This window comes from Aulonocara sp. 'chitande type north' Nkhata Bay, linkage group LG3 (genome assembly GCF_057382095.1).
Source record: "Aulonocara sp. 'chitande type north' Nkhata Bay isolate Kocher_YH1m ecotype deep benthic linkage group LG3, A_spYH_male_GT1.1, whole genome shotgun sequence".
In the NCBI taxonomy this organism is placed as follows: Eukaryota; Metazoa; Chordata; class Actinopteri; order Cichliformes; family Cichlidae; genus Aulonocara; species Aulonocara sp. 'chitande type north' Nkhata Bay.
The window spans coordinates 6,629,478-6,653,028 of record NC_141346.1 but is presented as its reverse complement, the minus strand read 5'-3'; the positions used below and the strand labels follow the sequence as shown (position 1 = coordinate 6,653,028).

The window sequence follows — 23,551 nt, the reverse complement described above, 5'->3', positions numbered from 1 at the left end:
ACCAAAATATAAATAAACAACACTACACATCCTATAATCTGATTTCTGTCTTTTAGTTTATTAAAAAGTGAAGCACCAAACACTAGTTTGTGTCATTATCCAGATGTACATAAGGTTTACACATCATTATAATCAAAGAGCCCGCTTCACTTGAATTGAGTAGTAGAACAAATGAATCATCACAATGCTTCGAACCATGAGTCGACCAATTGGATGGAAAGCTTCAGTTCATCATGAGGCTTCATCTCACCATCACTACGCAGGACCCAGAGACAGAATGATTAACTAAAGTGGCAGCTTTATTGCTGGAGAACACTCGAATAGAAATAGAAGAAAACAAAACTAGAAACTCAAAACTTAAGCCCAAACTAGAAACCCGGGAAAGTAGAAAATCAAACCAGGAAAGAGTGAACCAGAACATTACCAGAAGCACATAGAAAACAAAACACAGTACAGTGAGGGTACAACACAACAACTAACAGAGAAACACAGGGCTTAAATACACAAGCAGGACTACGAGAAGATGGGGAATAGGTGGTAACACATCTGGGACAAATCAGGCCTAATGACAGAAGGGAAGCAAAACCAAGCACACTGCACACAGGACAGGGACTATCAAAATAAAACAGGAAACACATGAGGCACAGACTTGATACTGAACAGAGGGAACACAGAGCACAGGGACAGGATTGACAAACTGCAACATGAGACACGACTGAACAAGAAAATCAGCATGAAGACAGAACTAAACCTTGAGTAAACATGAGGGCTACAGGAAGAAAACCCAAGTAGATTAGATTAGATTAGATTAGATTAGATGAAACTTTATTAATCCCTCGGGTGGGTTCCTCCAGGAAATTCAGTTTCCAGTAGCAAAGCACCGAAAGAAGTTGCATGTTACAGATACATTAAGGGGAATGAGAGTAAGGATATAAGCATAAATACACCACATATACACATATATAGATACAGAATATACAATATGGATAAATAGGATTGCTCATTTGAGTGAGTATATTTCACCGTTGCTTTCGTATACATGAAGCGGACATACCTGAGTGGCTGCGTTCTAATCCTGTTTACATAAAGTAAGCCTGCTCCCGAGCAGGTTTACGCTTACGGATCTGTTGCTATGACAGCAAGTCCCGGATGAGCTTCGGAGAACCGAACGATCCAAGATCACGTGAAATCGTCAACAATCTAATCCAGCTAATTTACGTAGCGAGGTACAAAGAACGGACCCCTGGTCTGACTGTTAGCTGAACGTGTGTGTGCAGGTGTACGTCTCACTCTTTGTGACCAAGCTGGGAGGAGTCTGCAGGTGTACCTGGACTTAAGCCACACCCCCTACCCACCTGGCCTGTTGCCGGGTAACACTCTGCTGTTGTCTGGTGTCCAGAGGAGGCTGTCCAGGTGAGACACACATAGACAGGCTTATAAATGTTTGGACTCTTTATTTGGACTCATTTCCAACAATGTCAGCCCCAATAAAGTTATGGATTATCTTGCATCAATAGGCTGCTGGTTTTCTTTACTCGTTTCAGGTGTTACCAGCAAAATAGTTGTTTAATCATCTGGAAATGTACCCAGATTTATTTATTTAGACAGAGATCTTGACCCCCCAATGTTCAATACAAAGTCACGCCCATGGTTACGTACCTGTGCGGTTTACCTGTGTGTGTGTTTCAGGACAGGAAGTGTGTACTGCACGTACTTACCTGTCAGCTCCATAACTGTGGTCTCCCTGGGAGACACCAGGTAAGTTTACAGGTAAAGTCTGGTTCACGTGTTTGTCGTGCTGTTGTTTATTTGTTTGTTTGATTTCTATCAGCTCGGCCCAGCCTCCTCCTCCTGCTCCCATCATGCACCTGGGTGAGTGGGCTCTGAGCAGCAAGCAGAGGTGCGCTGTGGGACAGGTCAAAGGTCACGTGGTGTGTTTCCTGTTCCTGCAACTGCAGTGGAGCTGCTCGCTGTGTGGCAGCGTGTACACACAGGTACTGCATAAAATACACACAGTGTGTACAGGATGTGCTTAGTTGCAGTTTCTCAGGTGCAGTGAAAGTACTCAGAGTGCTTCATGTGTTGTTAGCGTGTTGGTGGCGTGTTAGTGTTGGTGCAGTAAGTAAAGTGTCGTTTTGGAGGAAACTGCTCACGATTTCAGGTGTGTGTGTTTACCTGTTGCTCTCTCTCTCTCAGGGCTGCAGCAGCTCTCAGTGTCACTCGACCTCGTCAGTGTTTCAGTCCAAAGCAAAGTAAGAGCAGCTTCCTGTTGAGCTCACCTGCTGATACGTGTTAATCACCTGGATGAGTCAGGTGATAGTCACATGATCAAACCATGTGGCTCTGCTCTTCGATCAGGCTGGTGATCGATGACGGGACAGGTGAGGCTCACGTCTGCTTCTCAGCTGCTCTGGTTCCTGCTCTGCTGGGATTGGCTGATGCTCAGTGGGAGGGGCTTCAGAGAGCACTCAGGGTCAGAGGTCACATCAGAGTCTTCCCTCGTGGGCAGAGCCAGGTCAGTAGCACCTGTCAGGTGTGTATGTTTACCTGCCACAGGTGAGTCACAGGTGAGTCACGTGCTCATCGTCGTCTTTAAACTTTATTTTATCTTTAAAAATTTAAGATCGGGTCATGTTTTTATTCCTGAGGCTTTAACTGTGAAAGGGCACATCCTGTTTACATCCTGGTAACAGCTCCGTCTGCTCACACTTTACTGCTGAACTGGTTTGGGGGCGTGGCGTCAAACTGAGGGTTTTCTTCATATTTACAGTCGGTGTGAAAACGTCAGAAGGTTTGAGTGAAAAGAGAGAAACAGATGTTTGTGAGGATTCACGTTGTGGATATCTGAGGTTATCAGAGTGCCAGGAAGGGAAACCTGAAGAAAGTCAAAGAGCCGCCCAGCACAGAACAAGCCTGTCAGAGCAAAGACTTCAAAGACTCTACAGGCTGCACAGGGACGCACTGTGAGCTCACAGAGCTCCACGTCTGCAGACACCTTCAGCCACACTGCTGAGGACGAAGACCTGCAGACTGAAACGTCCTGTGGAGGTGAAACGAGAAGAAGATGCAGCTACAACCCAAAGAACAGCGTCCACACAGTGAAGCACGGTGGGGACGCTGTGGGGGGGCCACCACAGAGAGAAACAGGCGTCCTGCAGGACGTTTCCACAGGGCCGAGCCGTGAGTCTGCAGAGACATAACCTCTGTGTCTGTCTCAGGTGTGTGACGGGGACGCTGACGACTTCCTCCTCCACTTCCTGTTGTGTCTGTGCAGCAGCGATGTCATGATTCGGCTGCTCAGCCTCACCTGCAGGAAACACACCAACCAGAGACCAGAAGATAACCCCACCCTCACCACCCTGACCAACCCTGACTGCAACCTTCAGAGTCGTGTGTGTTTCAGAGGTGAGGAGGTTCACTCGAGGAGACAAAGAGTTCCTGACCAGACTGGCTCCTCCCCTTCAGCTCACCTGTCTGCACCTCCACCCTGACTGAGCTCCACCTGCTTCGTTCTGACTTCATCTGTTCTACGTGTTCGTACAAATAAAACTTTATTGTTCCTCCTGTCACACGGTATCTCACATTCACTGACCCTAACGCTGGTGATCAGGGTCAGAGGTCACACGAAGCTCTCTGGGTTTAACCTCACACGAAAGGGGCGTCGCTGTCATCATCACAAAGGGGCCTATACCAGGTCATGTGACCCTTCTACAGGAAGTGATCCCTGTGGGTGGCGCCCACATCAGAGATGTTCTCAGATGGTGATTCATCAAACCTGCACCAGTAAAATCTGACAGTAGAAGGATGATGAGTGAAACTGGTTAATCTGGTGTTTGTGGCACAGAAGGTTTGACCTCCACTGTGTGACACGGGTCAGACTCCAGCTGGGCCTGCCGCTCTCAGCCTCACTCTGAGGAAGCCCACAGTCTGTCACAGTGGAAACTACACCGGGGGACCCCATCCTTGGGGTGGACCCATTTTTGTTTTAGCGTGTTTTGGGGTTTAAAAGCCACAGAGACGCGGTGCTTAGGAAAAATGCATTTCAGCTGTGCTGATGCTCCTGACACGTATAAGACTGGGGAAACCTGCATTCAGCTGGACCTGAAAAACACTATGTCCAGATAAACACAATCAACTTTTGGAGAAAAGTAAAAGATTCTTCATCAGACTAACAACTAAAAACATGACACTTACCTTAACAGTGTGGGCTACATCAAATATATTCAAGACCGACAACAACACTTCTCACTGCTGCTAATTTTAACAAAACTAAACAAAAAGTAGAAAAAGGCAATTCACCAAGTCTTGAAAAGTAAAACTGAAAAATAGAAACACAGAATAAAATAAAACATCCATCCAGATCTTTACCACCAACAACATAAAATCTATCTTAATTAAATGGCCAAATTCTCCAATAAATTAGCAATAATAAAGTAAGAAAAAATAAGACATTCAATTTATGGACGCTCAAATTAACAGAGCGACATTAAACGCACCTCATTGCCTGCCGTAGCGTTCTTCGCAGCTGCACTTCACCTCAAAGGTCGGTTAATACATCGGATTTAACTTAACCAAAGTCCAATTAAAGGAAAATAAATGTTTCTAACAAATACAATGAAGAAGATTAAAATAATTCACTGTCAGTTACTGTCGCTGTGAGTTTGACGAGGTCAGCTGCTTCATTTGGTTCTGCCTAAAGTTCTCTCAGTGATCCAGTGTTTATATGATAAGATACGTGTTTAATGCAGAGAGTTGGAATTACAAGTTGGTAAGAAGCTTTTTAACAAAGGTTTGATTTAAGCTTTAAGTTCAAAGGTGAAAGAAATTTCACCTTTGATGAAGGAAGATCAAGGCTAACAAGGACATAGGTCAAAGGTCAAAATAAGGTAAGGTGAGAAAATATAATAGATATATATAATCAATCAATAAGGTGAAAATATCAGATAAAAGGGTTTATTTGGTTATAAGGAATAAAGAGGTCAAAGGTCAAAACAAGAGTACTGTTAAGTTAAAATTAAAGGGTCAAAGGTCAGATTAAACAGGTTACACAGAAAGGATCGGCCAAACTTAAACAAGGATAAAGAAATAATACATTAAACAAGGAAATAAATTAAAAGTCTGAGTTAATGAGAAATTAAACGTTTAAATCAGGTTAAGAGTTAAATTTTAAGCTTTTCTTAGTTAAACTAAATAAAATAATCAGAATAAACGATTGGAGGAAAAAAGCAAAGATGTTGTGATCAAATAGTTTGTACGGCAGAAAGAAAAACATGTTTCAGTAGATTGTATGTTGGAAACCACAGTAGACACAGTAGACTCAAATCATTGTTACTGAGGAATTCTGCCTTAAACAGTAAAGTGTTCTTTAACTGTGTGTGTGTGTGTCTGCAGCTGTTGTGTTGTTGCTGCATCGTTGCCTCAGGGGGAAAGTTGTGTGTGTGTTATGCAGACTAGCAGAGACTGCAGCTGTCAGCAGCCACACACACTTTCTATTCTTCAAATCAAATCACAGTGAAACATGTTCACTGACAGCTCAGCTTCAGCATCGTCTCCATGCTGTGACTGCAGCCGTTCAACTCTGTTTGTCTTTAACCCAAATCATCACAACATGCAAATATAATCATCAAAATGATGTGACTGGAAGGATGCAGCAGTCTGTGCTCCACCTTTCTCCTCCACACCTGCAGGTGGAGAACATGGATGCATGAATCTCTACAGAGTTCTTTGAATATTATCCGTCTCATCAGTTTTCAGTGAACAAAACTCCTCACAGAGCCAAAATAAGCAGTTTGTATCCAACATAACTCAGCTGGACTCTGATGCTCCGTATAACAGCCACACATGAGTCTGGATTCACTCAAAGCATTGAACAAACTTTATTGGAAATGAAGCTTTTGGACATTTGTTCTCTGATATTTGCTCTTCAGCTCGAGTCTCCATCAGTGGGAACATTTCCTGATTCAACTTTTCTTCTGTTCAAATCAAACTCCATGAGAATCAAAGTGTGAATCAGAGTCCTGATGATCAGATTCTATAGAAACATGGAGACTGTAGAGGATTTACACTCAATATGTTCATTTGTTCCCTTCAAGAAAAATCAATCATTCATCCAATAAAATCAGTCGTTGATCAGTTTGATTGACAGGACAGATGATCAGAGGTGCAGAGTTTTTACCTCCATGATTGTTACAGGGTTCGAAGAATGGGTGGAGTTTGTGAGTGAAGGAGCAGCCAGTAAAGGAGTAGATCAGAGCTGCAGCACCTACATCATAAAAGGAGACCAGACCCTCCTCATAATCCACAAACACCCCCACCTTCTCAGGACCAGGATTGAGACAGAGGGGGACTGAATACTTAGCACAAGCTATGTACTTATTTCCATTTCTCAGCACTACAGTCCAGAAACCATCCTGAGGTCTCAGTGTGATTTGTCCCTTCCTGTTGATCGACTCTGTGGCCACTCCTAAAGTCCACGCAGTCTTTCCTTTAACCTGAACCTCAAAGTAAAATCTGCCTGAAGAGAAACTCTGCTCTCCTAAAACAATAGCATAGTAAGAAAATCTCTCTGGGTTGTCTGGAAGTTTCTTCCTCACATCACTAGGATAAACTTGTTTTCCATCATCAGACAGGATGAGGTCAGGATGAGCTGTATCAGGATCCAGAGTCACATCCACCTCATGCTGCTGCACCCTCTGCAGCTCTGCAGCCTCTAACAGCTTCTTCTTCATGGGTTTCCAGACTGTCTCCTCCAGCTGAGCCACAGCTCTCCCCACAGTCCCCTCATATGATGGTGGATGAACTCTGACCTCTGTCCAGTCCTTGCTGGGTGGAGCAGCTTTCAGGGAGGAGAAGCTTTGGAGGAGGTGGAGGTGGTCTTCAGAGCGTGAGAGCTGCTCCACCTCAGAGCTTCTCTCCATCAGCTCAGAGATTTCCTGTTCCAGATCTTTGATGAGACCTTCAGCCTGTTTCTCTGTAGCTTCCTGTTTGTCTTCGATCTCCTTCATGAGCTCCTTCAGGCGTCTCTCAACAGACTCCATCAGAGCCGTGAGGACCTGAACACCTTCTGCTTTCTGTCTGTCTGCAGCATCTTTACTCATCTTCACCGACTCTGTGATCTCCTGAATCTTCAGTCGTCTCTTCTGGATCATCTGCTGAATCTCAGCCTCTGTCTTCTCCAGCTCTGCCTTCTTTCCTTCATATTCTTCTCTCAGAGGAACAAACTCGTGGTTCTTGTGGTCTAAAACAGGGCAGAGCACGCAGACACACGTCTGGTCGGTCTTACAGAACAGCTGCAGAAGGTTATCGTGCTTCGTGCACATCCTGCCTTCCAGGTTCTCCACAGCATCAACCAGCTGATGTCTTTTCAGACGTTTCAGTGTCAGATGAGGCTCCAGGTGAGTCTGACAGTAGGAGGTCTGACACACCAGGCAGGACTTCAGGGCCTTCAGTCTGGTTCCAGTGCAGACGTCACAGGGAACTTCTCCTGGTTTGGCAGCTTGTTGCTCTGAGCTGCTGCTGCTGGCTTTCTGCTGAGCTTCACGTCTGAACTGAGCAACCATCTCAGAGAACAAAGTGTTGATCTTCAGCTGAGGTCGAGTGTAGAAAGTCTCTTTACACATGGGACACTGACAGATGACATTCATGTCCCAGTGCTGACTGATGCAGGTTTTGCAGAAGTTGTGTCCACATGGTGTAGAGACTGGATCAGTGAACACATCCAGACAGATGGAGCACAGAAACTGATCTTCAGATCGCAGATTGCTGGCAGCAGACATGTCTGCACTCTGAGGGAGAAAGAAGAGAAACATTTGATTCAAAATTCACTTTAAATTTCATTTTACAAAGAGAGAAACAAGCGTCAGTAGTCTGAGGAGCTTGGAGAGAAAAGCGTCTGGACTTCTTTAAGTTTCTTTTCATCACAGAAGCTTCTTCACCTCATCCTCAACACGGACCAAGGAATGAATACTGCACTTTTGGAAGAACTCCCTCCCCTGCAGCCTCTTATCGTCAAAGGGACGGAGGTGGAGAGGGCAAACAGCCACAGATTCCTGGGACTGCAGGTTACATCAGACCTGAGCTGGACTCTCAACACTACAGCAACTGTGAAAAAAGCCCAGCAAAGGCTTTATTTCATTCGGCTGCTCAGGAAAGCTGGCATGAACCACCACCCTCTCACCCAGGCCTGCAGAGGACTGATAGACAGCATCCTCACCGCAGGCATCACTGTCTGGTATGGAAACACTACACAGACAGAGAGGAAGGCTCTGCAGAGTCATAAAGTCTGCAGAGAGGATTATGGGAACAACACTTGCATCCATGGACCTGCACATACAAAGCTGCACATACAATCTCAGACACAACAGAGCGGACAGCAGCATCACACACAGAACACGATTCTTCAACAGCTTCTTCCCCACAACTGTCAGACTGACGGCAAACAAAAACACACTGAACACTTAAAATAACACAGCACTACTTAACCTCACTTTGAATGTATCATCGGTTCACTGACCATCGGGCAATACACTCACAACAGACTTGTGAAACAGATCTGTGCAACAAATGTGCAATACTGTGAGTGCGATAAGAGGTAGAGAACTACACACTCTCTGTACATTTTCTTCTTTTTCTTTGTATATAGAAAATAGTACGACTACCCTACTCCGGACTTCATTTCTATCCTTCTGCTTTTTCTGTCTTTATATTGTTAAAGTGTGATTTGACTTGGAAAGCTCTGCACAAGTATTCCACTGTGCATGGACTGTTGGTCCTGTGTGCAAATGTCAAAATAAAAATCTTGAACCTTCAGTTGTCAGAGTAACTGGTGGAGACCCAGCAACACACTCAGACACAAACTGGTTCATCCGAAACACAAACTGAACAACGTCGTGTCTGCTGTACAGTGCAGCGTCCAGATGAACAGGATCAACAGGATGAACATCTTTTTAACAGTCGTTACAAAGATGTGAAGTTGTTTGGCTGACACAGACAAACAGTATCCCACATTCTTGATTTTTAGCTCACAAACACGTCTTATAAGGACTTATTGATCCTGAAATGTTGGAGGTTTTAGCTCTTTAAACAGTAAAGTTACAGGAGGATACAGATAATTATCAGGAAAATGTCCTCGGTTTGTTAAAATGATCCCGTCCGATAACACACGAGAACAATAAATGTATCATTTTCTGTTGTAACCCACAAACTGAACGGTCACACTCATCTTTCATGTTGTCACTAAAACATCACTCCTTCCACGTCTAGTTGGTCGTGATGGAGGCGGAGTGCGTTGGGTCCGCTTTCCCTGCCCAGCCGATGTTCCTGACGCAGGGAAACAGATCCTGTTGGGGATCCCTACCTTGGCACAACACCTGCCATGGTCTTTGCACACTCACCACAGTAAATGCATCATGTTGTCAGCTTTACAGTATCATAGTCAGAGAAACTGGTCAGGCCGCTCTCTTCCAAATGTCTACACTTCACCCTTTTACTGTCAGTGGGCTCAGAGTCCATCTAATGTGGCTCATTATCTGATGCCGTCTGCAGACCAGTGTTAGACACTGAGAGGTTGATGGCTCCGTGTCAGAGCACCGGCCTTAACGAAAAAGTTATCAATCGTTCTTTTCATCTTTTCTCATTACCCACAGCTACATCCACTCCTATCACGCTGCTCACCTCTGCTGCGACGATTCAAACAGCCGGAAAGTAAATAATTTGGAGACGGTGCGTTTGTGTCACAGTGAACAGTGAAAACAGAGACTTTCTAAAACGATGACGCATGTTAGTCATGTGATGCAGGCATGTGACCAATTAAACAAAGATAGTGGAGAGCATTATACAGCAGCAGTTTTGACAGTCCTATTAAAGATGAATATCAGTCTGCACATGCTCCACAGAGCTTTTCTTCAAATTCTTTAATTCTCTCTCGCTTTTGCAACTTTGTACTTTTGTGTTACTCGCAGCAACAACTCCACCTCATTGTTAGTCCATTTTAAAACTCGGTGCTTTTCCTCCACCTCTGCTGCGACGTTTCAAACAGCCGGAAAGTGAATCAGCAGCAGACAGAAATGTCAAATCGTCTTGCGTTTCACGCATGCGCAGGACTGGAACGTAAGAGTTTTCAGCCGTCTTAATGTGGACGCACAACTCTGTGAAAACGACTGAAAACACTAGTGTGGACGCGGAGCGCTGTTTTCAAATCTATCCGGGCGAGTGTGGACGTAGCCTAAGTGGCACAATGGAGAAATGAGGTGGCGCTCTAGACCCTGATGAAGTGAACAGAGTGAAGATTTGTGTAGAAGCAGGAAGTGTGATCAGCTGCACTCACCACTGTTGCTGAGAGAAACCTGATGGACTCCAGTGAATCTTCTTTTAGAGACAAACAGGACTCGACTGCAGCTCTGCTGCTGCTCTCTCACACTTTCACTTCTGCAAAATGACGTTGAGCTTCTTGTTTTTCAGCTGTTGCTCCGCCTCTTCCTGCCTCTCCCTTTACAGGAATCAGCCGGTCTGTACTCAGTGACTGTGTGCAGCGGGTGGGAGGTACATACAGTCTGTACTGAAGTAGAAGTACTACTGTTAAAAATACAGCAAGTACTAATTCAACTTCTTTACTCAAGTAAAAGTAAAAAGTAGTGGCTGTGAAATGAGAGTAAAAAGAGCTGATTGAAGAACATTTCTAACACGTGTTTATACAAAGCTAACTGAACCATGTGCTGCATCAACGTGATAATAAAATAATATTATTCACTTTGTTTCTGTCTAAATTTGAATTCTAATAAATATTTTTAGCTTGAAATAAGTGAAAAAATCTGCCAATGGAACAAGTTAAAATTCTCTATTTTTTCTCTGGTTTCAAGATTCACTGTCTTAAAAAAAGTTCATATCCGGTGGCAGACGCCCTCAGACATCAGTGCGTTGGTGGTTCTTTGTGTCTGGGGATGGGCGTCCAGGTACACGCCGGCTCACTCCTTGGTGGCTGCTTATCGGGGCCTGGAGCCTGGGGCTCGCTCGGGCCACTTCGGAGGTGGGGTGCAACCGACCTCTGGGCCTGGGGCTCGGTCACTCAGGCACAGCTGGCTGCCGGCGGAGCTCACGGGCGCGTCACTGCAACTCCCCCTGGCTTCTGCTCCGCGGCTGCTGAGTGAGCCCTCATCTGGGACTCTCCTCAGCTCTTTCTGGGACAGTGGCGCGGCTGCCCCTCTGTGGGTCTTCCTTGGTCTCTTGTGTTCTGGGGGCCTCTGGATGTCTGGAGTTTTGATCTCCTCCATACCTGCTTCATGCCCTGGAGGATGGGGCTGTGGCCCCCCCACACCCTCTAGCAGATCCTTACATGAAGGAACCTTTTAAAAACAAGCGCGTCCATGCTCACAGGTGTACACACGGGTGATCACACCCACAAACTACACCCTTTTTGGCTCCTACCTCAAAGCACACTGTGTTCTGTTGATCTTACAATAATGTTTAATATTTAGTATTTACTGTTATAGTCACATAGATCATCGTGATGTTGTTTATGCGATTGCTCTAGTCTTCCTCTGCTTGTTTTCTTTTTTCTTTCTCAACAGGTGATCAAGAGAAAGGAAAAAGAGAAAAAAAAAGGTGATGAAGCAGATTTTCATCGTCTTTTCTCTCTCTCTCTTTTCTCCTTTTTCTTTCTCTCTCCTTCTGTTAACTTTCTTCTGAACTTTTCTTCTTGTTTTTCTTTCCCGTCCCCGAGTCCAGTCCGGCCTGATTACAATAACTTATAAAAATAACTAATAAAGATCAAATAAACTATGACAATCAAGTGGACCAGTATTGCAAAAGGCCCACTTGGGAAAGTAAATCTGTTGGGCATTTGTCTTGGCCTTCAGACATAATTCTGATTGCTACAGTGCCAGACAGGACACACACACACACACACACACACACACACACACACACACACACACAAAGAAAAAGATAGACCTGAAAAGCTCAATTGAAGGCCGGACAGCCCTGATGCCAAAGGATCTCAGGAAGCAAGTGGTCTCACCCGAATACCTCGGTACCTCATACTGAATCTTGTCCATGCCCGCTATGACTCCCCACACCCACTATCAGATCGTTACACGGAAAAACCTTTTGAATATAAGTGCACACAGGGGTGTGTCAAGATGAACCGAATCAACCTTTTGGGACTGCAGGGAGGGCACTGGCTGCCTCGAGAGTGAAATGTCGTGACCTGTTATTGGAGATACAACATCAGGAAATCTTTATATGGTTTTAACCTGCTGTGCCCAGAAAATGGCACAGCTCATGGTGTGTTTGAAAAGCTGGGAAATCTAATATTGGATGCACTTAAGCTGCAACTGGGAACCAGCAAAGTAACACATTCACATTTAATGAAGTTTGGTGTGAGTGAGCAAGTATTTCACTGAGGCAGTTCAGTTCAGGGGGATGTGTAGGCTGGGATATCATCCACGTAGGCTTCTAGTTGAACAGCGTTGACCAGCCTCATCAGGAATGTTGCTCGTTCACGTCTGCTAAATTTTTAAATCCAAAACTTCAATTATATTGTACGAAATGGTCACGTGTGACAAAAGCATGTATGCATGATTACAGTTTTTACTGCCACGAGGACTGGACCGGATTCTGGACCGGAGCTTTTCCCATTTTGTGGATAAGCTGTCGGTCCACCGTTTACCTCAGCTGTCAATGCTGGAGCTGAGAAATGTCCACTTTTATTTACTCTCAAACAGGGTGTAAAACTGTGTGCAAGTTTTTTTTTTTTTCTTTTTCTTTTTTTTCTTCCTTTCTTCTTCTTTCTTTTTTTTCTAAAAAAAAAGCACCATCACAATAAACTAGCTAGCAATAGATATCAATAATTACTAAATAATAAACGATATTGTGCAGCACGCAAGATAGACAGCGCACAATGTGCTTTGAGGCAGCAGCCAAGAAAGCTGTAGTCCGCGTCTGTGAATACCCATGCGTACACCTGTGTGCATACCTGTGTGGATCAGCATGCTTGCATTCCAAAGGTTTCTCCATGTAATGATCTGCTAGGGAGTGTGGGGGGGCCACAGCCCCGTCCTCCAGGGTGTGAAGCGGGTATGGAGGAGGTCAAAACTCCAGACATCCAGAGGCCCCCAGAGCACAAGAGACCAAGGAAGACCAACAGAGGGGCAGCCGCGCCACTGTCCCAGTAAGAGCTGAGGAGAGTCCCAGATGAGGGCTCATTCAGCAGCCGCGGAGCAGAAGCCAGGGGGAGTTGCAGTGACGCGCCCGTGAGCTCCGCCGGCAGCCAGCTGTGCCTGAGTGACCGAGCCCCAGGCCGAGAGGCCGGGGGCACCCCACCTCCGAAATGGCCCGAGCGAGCCCCAATAAGCGGCCGCCAAGGAGTGAGCCGGTGTGTACCCGGACGCCCACCCCCAGACACAAAGAACCACCAACGCACCGACACCTGAGGGAGTCCGCCACCGGCAGGGGAAGTGGTGGTGGGGGGAGATAGGCCTCCAAGGTTTGGAGGCCTGAGATGTCCCCAGAGAGGTGGCGTCTGATACCCAACCTGACATATAGACACAGACATACAGGCACACACAGACACAAACATCCATTCCCACCCTCATGCTCTCATGTGCACTTACTCCACACTCAACCAACGTGGAGACAGACATAAAGAGACGCTGTACACACAATCACACTCCCCAAGCGTACTCTACGAACCGGGTCTAGGTGCCCCCGCCCCTGGAGGGGGGAACTGCACCCAGACCCAGGTGGTGTTTCCCTTTTCCCTGCGGTGGGGGGAGGCAGATTTATTTTTGACATGTGTGTTTAAGGTTCGGTGCCCAAACTGACAGTGACTGATGGCAACATTTAGACTGAAAACCAAACAATGAAACTCTGAGAGACACAGGACGATTATCGACTCTGTCCACACAGTGGAAAATTAGTTCTTAATAGAGGAAACATCGTCTACATAACAGACCCAATCAGAAGTAGCGATGCTAAACACAGCAGCTGTGGTTTCCTGTTTGATGAAAACAGGTCGTCTGCCTTCATGTTCAGTCGTCATGTTACAGATACTAACTGAACTGAACCTTCAGCAGGTTTTGGACGTTTATGAGACAAATTTAAATCACAAACTTTCATCACTTTAATCCTGCAGGTTTGAAACTGTTTTCTATTATTAGAAAGATTCTTTGTGTATTTCAGGTAAAGTGTGATGCTCATATGTAAATAACATCTTGTTTTGTTTCCTGTCCAACTGGCCAGCTTTGAGATGAAACCAGTCATTTTTAACCAGGATATGTCCTTCAACGCACATATTAAACAAATATGTAGGACTGCTTTCTTCCATCTGAGCAACATCTCTAAAATTAAAAATATCCTGTCTCAGAGTGATGCTGAAAAACAAGTTCATGCATTTATTACTTCTAGGCTCAAAATCGTTTTCTGTGCCTGTCATGAACAGCTGTGTGGCAGGCAGAGGCAAGACCCAAATGCAGGACTTGGAAACAAAGGGGTCGGCTAAAAGAGGCAGCGTTATTAATGTTAGAAGATACTCAGAAAGAAACATAAAAATACAAGAGAAACAAAAAAAGAAAATTAGAGAATATAAACAGGAAACTACGAAGGAAACATAGAACTCACAGAAGAACACAGCAAAACAGGCACGAGGGAGACTGAGGACCTAAACACAGGGATGGGATTACAAACACAATGAGACAGAACACAGAGAAAACAGACAAACGCAGGTACGTGAGCGGGGAGACTGAAAGAATAACAAAACACAGAGAAGAGGCTGGCACAGACTGGACACGAAGGAAATAAACATGAACAACAAGAAATAGAGAATAAGAAATATAAATAATGACGACTCTGACAAATAAGGGAACCTGAGCTCAAGAGACACCAATATAGAACCAGAACAAAGGTCATTGAAACAAGAGAACAAATAAACACATAGTCCATAACAAACACAAAAACTAGCTCAAAGACTGAGGACCATCACAGGACACTCTGTGTCAAACATGAGTGTTCATAAGTTCAGAGTATTGATCAGTTTGAAATGATGGAAGCAGCTCCTGAAAGTGACGACTCTTCACCTGGCAGTAGACCTTTGTCAGAGTTCAAGCTGCACAGACTCAAACCAGCAGCAGGTTGATTTCTTTAGTTCCCCGTCAATCCTGGTTCCTCAGGAGGAACTTGCTCCCACAATGACATCACTGTGTGAATGAATGGGAGTGAATGAAGAAAGGAGGAAGCTGATGACTGCCTGTAAATGTTCCCACGGTGACTGACAGAGTGAGACTGTCCACAGGAAGTCTGCAGGTCTGTCCTCAGCTTCCTGTTTACACTTCTTCTGTGGTGTCTGTGGTTCCTTTAGCTTCTGTAAAAATGGGACAGTTGAGTGTGCAGTCATGGGGCAGGTCACTAGAAGGGTGAGGCATTTATTGTCCTACCAACTTTAAAACCTAATTAATGTGTATATGTATGTAACAAATATATGAAATTTTAAACCTAATTTTTAAACTGAAGCTTAAAGAGAAAAAAAGTTAATGATAAGATAACCTTTATTAGTCCCACACATGGGAAATTTGTTTTGGAAAGCGCTTTTCAAGGCACCCAGAGTGCTTTACAATGCTACTACTCATTCACTCTCACACACTGGTGGAGGCAGCTACAGTTGTAGCCACAGCTGCCCTGGGGCAGACTGACAGAAGACAGGCTGCCATATCGCGCCATCGGCCCCTCTGGCCAACAGGCGGTAGGTAAAGTGTCTTGCCCAAGGACACAATGACCAGGACAGAGAGAGAGCAGGAGGAATCGAACCGGCGACCTTCCAGTTACAGATGAGCTTCCCAATCTCCTGAACTACGGTTGCCCCAACAGCTCAGCATGTAATAACACTGGGACATGAGTCATATAGGTGCAGCCTCCCTACCTGTGTTCTCAGGGGTCTGAGTGATGATGTCAGCATTGGTCATGTGTGTTTTTGGGATGACATCATCAAGACAAGAACATGCCAATGAGTGACTGAATATCCGGGTTTTATTTACAACTCACTGAACTTGGATTTCCCATCAACCCTGTTTGCCTGCTGAACTGAATTCAAATATATATTGTTTTCATTTAATAATAATCCTGCAGAGAAATCTTAATTCTTATGAAGACGTTGTGAGGGGCTTCATGAATCTCTCTCTGAAAAAGAACTCATTTTGTTTCACTTTAAACACTAGTCACACAAAGAGATGAAGACAAGAAACAAAGTTAAGAACATCTTTTGCTGTGTGGTAACTTTACATCTTCCTTTGTTCAGTCCTGTATCTCAGCACCGGTATCTGCTGACATGCACTCTCTCTACTCTCAGACACTGTTTATCTCTACAGAGTCCACAACATTCAAATAGCTGCTAGACTGATCTTAAACACATAAAACACTTCATGGTTTATGTGTTTTACCTTTGATCATTTCCCACTGATCTCAACAAAGAAGCTCCGTCACAGAGAGCTTCTCTCAGCAGTTAACCACACCAGCAGCACCTGTTTTGATGTGGGTGAATGAACGCTCGACTCCGGGAAATATGAACTACTGACTCAGGTGACTTCACTATTTATGTGCTTTTACATCTGATTACTGCTACTACTGTGTATAACCCTCAGATTTACATGGCAATAAAAGAAATAATGTGGTCACTGAACTAGCTTCTCCTGCTAGTCCCAAAAACGTGACTCAAAGTGAGAGCTGACTGGGCTTTTTCAGCTGTAGCCTAAACTGTGGAAGCATCACCCTGCCCTTGTTAGTTCAGCCCACTCGCTGCCTGTCTTTAAATAATGTCTTAAAATGTGTTTTTGCTCCTCAGATTAGAGTCAGAACGCGAGCAGTACATTCTCACCTTGTACTGGTTGTTATTTTCCTAATTTTGCTGGTTTGCTGGTTTGTACAGTATTTTTATTAAACTGTCCAACGTGTGCTTCTCCGATTTATTTTTGAAAAGATACATCTGGATTAAAAACAAACCAAATCCGCTCAGATTATTTTTAATCTTCAGTTCAGGCCGACAGCTCCTGTTACACTGTGTCATTCACACAAACCTGAATTGACTCCCATCAAACACCGATCATATCTGTTTAAGCTGCAGGATTTCCTGTCTCAGTGCCACGTCTGTCTCTGCTGACTGCCTCATGTTATAAACACTGAACTGACCAACGAAACCACAGTACAGCTTTAATTATGAAACCAGTGACAGCTTTTACTGAGGAAACAGGAACCTGAAGAGTGAACTGCACCTGCTGTCAATCCCACTTTCAAAACACTAGTTTGATAAATGTGAGAAGAAGATTCTCATTGTTTCATTGACCACATTTTACAAGCCCAATGAAAACTACTTTTGGGTTTATCTCTCATTGATGTCCCTCGCTAGAACACGGGTGAATGTGTACCTGCAGTGTTTGTCCTCAGACTGGAGTAAAGTACTTCAGGTTCGCTGGCTGGAGTCTTATTGGTCCAGGCTCTACTGGTGACCTCAGCATAGGTGACATCATTTACTGGAGCTGACTGGTATCTCCCTGCAAAGATGAAGTGATCTGAAAGAATACTAGTATTTGTGTCTGTGGAGTTTTAGTCTGAATCTACTTTCTAAGTGTTCTAAAAATAGAAACGCTGATGGAGGCTGTCTTGATGTGTCCAAGATGATGACTTTGGATGAAAATTTGAGACAGATGCTATACCTGTGCGCTTCTTCCACAGAAGATGAAGTACAAACAGAACCAGAACCAATAGCACCAGGGAACCTATAGCAGCTACAATTGGGGATATGAGGGAGGAGGGGGGAGAGGGAGAAGGGGGAGGAGAAAGAAGGGTAGAAGAAGAGGAGATATGAGTGTTTGTCAGTGACGTTATGGTTGTTGTTGCTTCTTTTGTTGTTGTAAACAAGGCTGTGGTTGAAGGACCTGCAGGAGAGATGAGGAAGCTGGTTCAGTCAGTTTATCATCAGCTCAGCAGATTGGCTTTAAACAGGAAGTGATGTCAGTGATCTGACCTCTGACCCTCAGAAAGCTCTGAGGAGATGATCCAAACTCATCAGTAGAACACCAGTAGAGACCTTCATCAGACTGCTGCACGTTAATTGTGATGTTTTTCTCTGATTTAGGTCCAACAAGACGTCCATTAAAGTAGAAATAAGCTGCAGCTGTGCCACCAGTTTTCTTCTTACAGCGTAGAGTGACATCACTTCCTGTCCTCACAGGAAGTGCAGGGATCTCCAGGATCACATGTTTATCTGAAGAAAAGACCCACAGAGTGATGTAGAGGTGGTATAACAGTCTGCTGTTAGTCTGATGATTAAATGAATGACTTCATTACCTGATACAGTGATGTTGACTTCTTCACTCTTCTCTCCAGCTTCACCTTCACACCAGTAAACTCCACTGATTGGCTCGAACTCATCAAACAAACAGGATGAACCATTGAACCTCCCGAAGCCCCGCCCACCTGCTCCACATGACTCAGTCCCACTTCCTGTGTCCCTCTTCACCGTCCATCCATCAGAGCCCAGCTGACCTTCACATGTCAGAGACACTGAGGCTGCTGTGAAGAACTGCTGAAGGTTTGGACTGACGCTCAGAGAGACTGGAGGACAGACGGACAGTTTCTATCAGTGTTTACACTCAGTGTTTGTCCTGGACCATGGTGCACTTCATCTACTCACCTGCACAAACAGTCAGTGCAGACAGCAGCAGCACACACACACCTGCAACAGGAGGTCAGAGGTCACTGAAAGTCAGAGGTCAATGAAGGTCATAGGATATTAAAGGTGAGAGGTCACTGAAAGAGAGTGGAAATTATGACCAGAAGGCAGTAATAGGCCTGGGAGAGCATCTTCTATGTTACCATGTTCACCCTTCACCCTGCTGTGATGGCACTTGTTTAGCCATTTGTCACATAGACTCTGGATGTTATATTTCAAAGCTGCACACTGGTTATCTGTGTAGGTCACAGTTAGGTAGTGATGGCCCGCTTGAAGCTGGCGCTCCGGAGCGTGTGTCGAAAAAAACAACACACTGGTTCAGAAGCACTGTGTCGAGGCTTGCTTCGTTTGGCAAAAGTCACGTGACCAGTGACGTCCGAAGCTTCATTACGCACGTAACTGCTTCGGTACCTGATTCAAACGGATATAAGGAAGTGAATCATCCACGGGATTCGTGGAGTGTGTTGATGGTGACAGAGAGCGACGAGGTGATCGTTCCACTGACAGATATGGAGCCAGCGAGGAAGAGAGGACGTTCTGGCGTGTGGGAATATTTTGAGTTGATTTTGCTCAATTCATTTTATCTGCTGAAGTGAAAAACTTGAAATGTCCAAAATCATGTTTTCATAATGTAAATATCATTACAGCATATGACTTTAGGAACACTTCCATGTGAATTAAAGCTAATGAAGACTACAAAAATGTATTTGACACTATACGTACATTACATTGCTACAGTTTAGAAAATCATTTTGTTTATTGTTGTTAGGTGATAGTCTGCAGGACCCAGGAATACCTGCATATCTACCAACTTGCAGTGTAGTTCCTGCACTCCACAGCCTCTTCTGTTCCATGCAAGTGGATTTTCTCCAGGGCAGGAGAAACTATTTCTAAGAAAAGAAACAGACTCAGCCAGCACACAGTAACACTAATCCTCTTTTTAAATGTAAATAACAAAAGGGCTACCTGACATAGATCATGTTTTTACTTTGCAAGTTCTTGATTAGGGGTGGGTTTTGATTATCGCCTTTCTGATTACAATCCATGCTAAATTGAATAAAGTGATATTGATTCATTAAAATCCCGTGTCGATTTGTAAATTAACGTTATTATGCCTGAAACGCCAGCATCTCAGGTTAAACCTCACAACATGTCGTCAAACACCATGCAGCTAAAACAGTAACTGGGAGCAGGTTTACGGATTCTGCATACAAACGTGAACACAGAGCGCGGACCCGACGCTTCAGATCCTGTATCGAATCAAAATGATTCTACAAATCAGTGACGATGCAGCCGTACTCAGCTCCCTAAGCATTTTCCCTTTCCAGTTCACAATCAATCCCACCCCTAGGTCAAAAATATGTATAGGACAATTGGCCTCATCTAATATTTTGTATGAACCTGTCCAGCTGTCCAGTGATTAAACGACAAGTAGATGGAGGCAGGACTCCACAGCAGGGGCATACTCCATAATGTGCTGTGCATTCTCATATGTATATTATATATATTGCTCACTTATTGTATTTACCAACATCAAGGAGTTATGAGCAAAGAAAGGCCACCATAGTGCATGTTTAAATAGGGAAAGTTTATTGATCAAAATGTATTACGCAAATACGCATTACATTTTTTTCAGCCCCCCAATCGAGAAAACAAAACCAATTACATGTTCAAAGCAACGGAACGGTGGCCCAATATCAGAGAGAACCCCACTCTTGAGTGAGCAGTGATGATTGAGCAGTCCGTTTTATTTTGCAGATTCAAGCTGCTCTTTAAAATTTTCACCACCAGATGTCACCGGAGAGGACTGTGTTGAAAAGCTTCGAGTAATGAACCGTTTTTCAATACAAGCTTCAGTGCTTCGGAAAGCTTCATTTGGCCATCACTACAGTTAGGTGTTGTGAGAAAGTTGGTGACACCCAGTTGGTGGGGAGGTCCTGGTGGTGAAGTCTTCTGTTCTCCTGTGTCAAGAGTGTAGACAACAGCTGTTGAACACTAGGAAGGCCCAGAGCCCAGCCATTTGGCTTTTCTACCTTTAAAACCCGGAGAGCAGCCAAATGGCTGGTAGGCTTTTAGCTAAGCTTTAGCTTCAGGCAAGTGGAAGCTAAATTGGCTAGTCATTCATATGTAAATTGGGTTGTTACCTGGGAATTCTGGAGGGAGGGGAGTGGGGGTGTGTGGATGAGGGGGTGGGGGAGCTGCTAAAAGCGGTGAGCTTCCTTTTGTTTCATCTTGATGCATTCTCAATCATCCAGGGAAACAAATCTCCAAAAGTCACCAACTTGGAGTGTTTCAGTTTGCCATCTTAGGGAGAAATCAACACACATGGGTGTATGTCCTTTGTTGCTGAGATTTATTGATAAAAACAGTACAAAAAATCAACCATTTGTACACATTTTTACAAATAATTATAAAAAGTGAGTGAGTACATTTCAACATTTTCAGCAATCACTCACAATCCTGGCACTGCCATGGTATCTGTAGTCTGCATTTACCACATGTGTATCTGTTGCAGTGAACACATCGCACAGTGGCATGATTGTTCTTGCAATTGTGTTTGACCTGACACATGGCTCTTTTTCCAGGGCTCGGTGTGGAGGGTTGTGTCAAAGGCAACTGTTCTTTTCTTGCCTTCTTCGCAGCTACATGAGAGTGAGCTAACTCCCTTGCAAGCTCCACCAGGAAGTCCACCCGTCTTTCCTTCGTCCCGGAGCATGCTTGATACAGCACATGTGCATTCAGTGCTGCCATGTCAATCATGTTATAAAACACGGCAACTGGCCAGCGCCGTGTTCCTCTGCGGACAGTGTACTCCCGAACCATCTGGTCCATCACATCCACGCCACACTTTGTTTTGTTGTAAAGGGTGACAGTGTTTGGCTTCCTTTTGGTAGTGTTATCAGTCTGAACCACGCCGTGCATGCTGCTAAGAATATAGACTGTCTTCTTCCGTTTGGCCGCATACGCCGTCAGCGTGGCAGCAGAGGTTGAAAACACCTAAGAAATAAGATAAATTGTTATTTCCATAGCACTTTTACACACAATGAAACACATAAACATAGAACCAGAAAAGACCTGCAACATACCTGAGTGGTGAATTCATTGCGATCTGTCTGTCTAGTGGATTGAGGAATTTCCCTGCGAATCTTGTTGACTGTGTCGAGGATGGTGGTTTTCCGTCCAAGAAGTTTTTGCGCAAGTGAAAGCGATGTGAAAAAATTGTCCGTGGTAACATTTCTGCCCTTGTCTAGGAATGGTTCCATCAGCCTCATTACTACATTTTCAGAAAGTCTCTCCCCAGTGGGACGACTGGGGTCCTTGCCAAGATATGGGAAGACATTGCAAATGTACTTGGATTTTAGGTCGCAAGCCACCCAAAACTTGATCCCAAACTTGTCCGGCTTACTTGCAATATACTGCAGGAAACTGCACCGAGTCTTTGATGGGAAAAGCTGTTCATCAACGGTGATATGTAGACCAGGGTTGTAGCATGTGATGCAGTTGGTGACAAATGATCCCCACACACTGGAAATTGCAGCGAACTTATCAGTCTTTGCTCGATCACTGCGGGTGGACTTGTCATCAAAGCGTAGGTGTTGCATGATTTCTTTGAAGCGGTTTCGTGCCATAGTTCCAATTATCTGTGGGTTTCCCAGGTTTGCTGACCAGCAGTCATTTAGAGATGGAACCCTGGTAACCCCCCGCAAGATGACAATTGCAATAAATGCCATTAGTTCAGGGAGGTCCATGAACCAATGAACATGCTCCGTTTGCTGTGCATGTTGAACAGTCCATTCTTGAATGCTACGAAGCATGTCAAGAGTGATGAAACACAGGAAGCTCCGAAGGCGACTCGTGATATTTCTCCTGGCCTTAGCCGTTGGCTCTCCATCTGCAGCGTACGCTTCTATTGGGGTGAAAGGGAGACAGGTCCCCACCTGTTCTTCACGCCACACTGTGCCATCTTTCGCTGTCTCAGTCCCCAAACAAGCTCTCTTTTTAGGTGCAGAAGCAGTCTCCTCATCTGCAGTGTGAACAAATTCAAATTGTGAGCAATGGGAAGGTCCAGTATCTCCTCCTCTGTATCAGAATAATGTCTGAAATATCTTACTTACAAACTACATCCACTTACTTATTTGAAATGAAATAGGAAATAACATGAAATGCAACTAACCGGAAGACTGATCAGACAGCTCTGAGTCCGAATCCGGCTGAACTTGTAGGTCTTCTCCATCCGAGTCACAAGGGTCGACTTCCCTCAGGATCATTTCCAAGGCCTGCTGAGTGGTGAGTCTTCTCTGCATTTTCTTTCCTTGGAGAGGAGGTCCGTACACCACAGAATTCTTCAGGGCAATGAAGGATTAGGCTAAGTGTAGTGAGATTGTATCATATATATAGGGCTTGGCTTCCTGATCAATGCTCCACTACCAAAAGGAAGCCAAGCCCTGCCACCCTTTACAACAAAACAAGGTGTGATCACATTGATGCCACAATGGACGACTGATCAATGCTCCACTACCAAAAGGAAGCCAAGCCCTGCCACCCTTTACAACAAAACAAGGTGTGATCACATTGATGCCACAATGGACGACTGATCAATGCTCCACTACCAAAAGGAAGCCAAGCCCTGCCACCCTTTACAACAAAACAAGGTGTGATCACATTGATGCCACAATGGACGACTGATCAATGCTCCACTACCAAAAGGAAGCCAAGCCCTGCCACCCTTTACAACAAAACAAGGTGTGATCACAGGGCTTGGCTTCCTTTTGGTAGTGGACAATTGATCAGGAAGCCAAGCCAAGGTAAATGCAGACTACAGATACCATGGCAGTGCCA

The 23,551-nt window shown here is 44.7% G+C and overlaps 3 protein-coding genes across 4 annotated transcripts; 1 reads left to right on the top strand and 2 right to left on the bottom strand.

Moving 5' to 3' along the window:
* Positions 1 to 1,324: 1,324 nt before the first annotated feature.
* On the top strand, positions 1,325 to 2,560 carry LOC147333704 (CST complex subunit CTC1-like). Of its 2 annotated transcripts, XM_086269405.1 has the most exons (5): positions 1,325 to 1,413; positions 1,690 to 1,758; positions 1,832 to 1,994; positions 2,197 to 2,252; positions 2,359 to 2,560. In XM_086269405.1, the coding sequence occupies exons 3-5, from the start codon at positions 1,863 to 1,865 to the stop codon at positions 2,558 to 2,560; spliced, it is 390 nt and encodes a 129-aa protein (XP_086125531.1). In that variant the 5' UTR covers positions 1,325 to 1,413; positions 1,690 to 1,758; positions 1,832 to 1,862. The 2 variants fall into 2 exon arrangements, with proteins under 2 accessions (XP_086125531.1, XP_086125523.1); XM_086269397.1 differs by lacking the exon at positions 1,325 to 1,413 and having other exon boundaries at positions 1,569 to 1,758.
* A 3,405-nt stretch (positions 2,561 to 5,965) lies between these two features.
* Positions 5,966 to 10,375, bottom strand: LOC147333703 (E3 ubiquitin-protein ligase TRIM21-like). Its single transcript, XM_086268812.1, has 2 exons — positions 10,325 to 10,375; positions 5,966 to 7,784 (listed from the first exon to the last, which is right to left on the bottom strand). Exon 2 carries the CDS (start codon positions 7,773 to 7,775, stop codon positions 6,102 to 6,104), a length of 1,674 nt encoding a protein of 557 aa, XP_086124938.1. The 5' UTR covers positions 7,776 to 7,784; positions 10,325 to 10,375; the 3' UTR covers positions 5,966 to 6,101.
* A 7,007-nt stretch (positions 10,376 to 17,382) lies between these two features.
* LOC147333702 (uncharacterized) lies at positions 17,383 to 18,899 on the bottom strand. The gene is made up of 6 exons (XM_086285831.1): positions 18,872 to 18,899; positions 18,674 to 18,715; positions 18,328 to 18,594; positions 18,005 to 18,244; positions 17,694 to 17,915; positions 17,383 to 17,531 (listed from the first exon to the last, which is right to left on the bottom strand). The coding sequence occupies exons 1-6, from the start codon at positions 18,897 to 18,899 to the stop codon at positions 17,383 to 17,385; spliced, it is 948 nt and encodes a 315-aa protein (XP_086141957.1).
* Between the last annotated feature and the right edge of the window lie 4,652 nt (positions 18,900 to 23,551).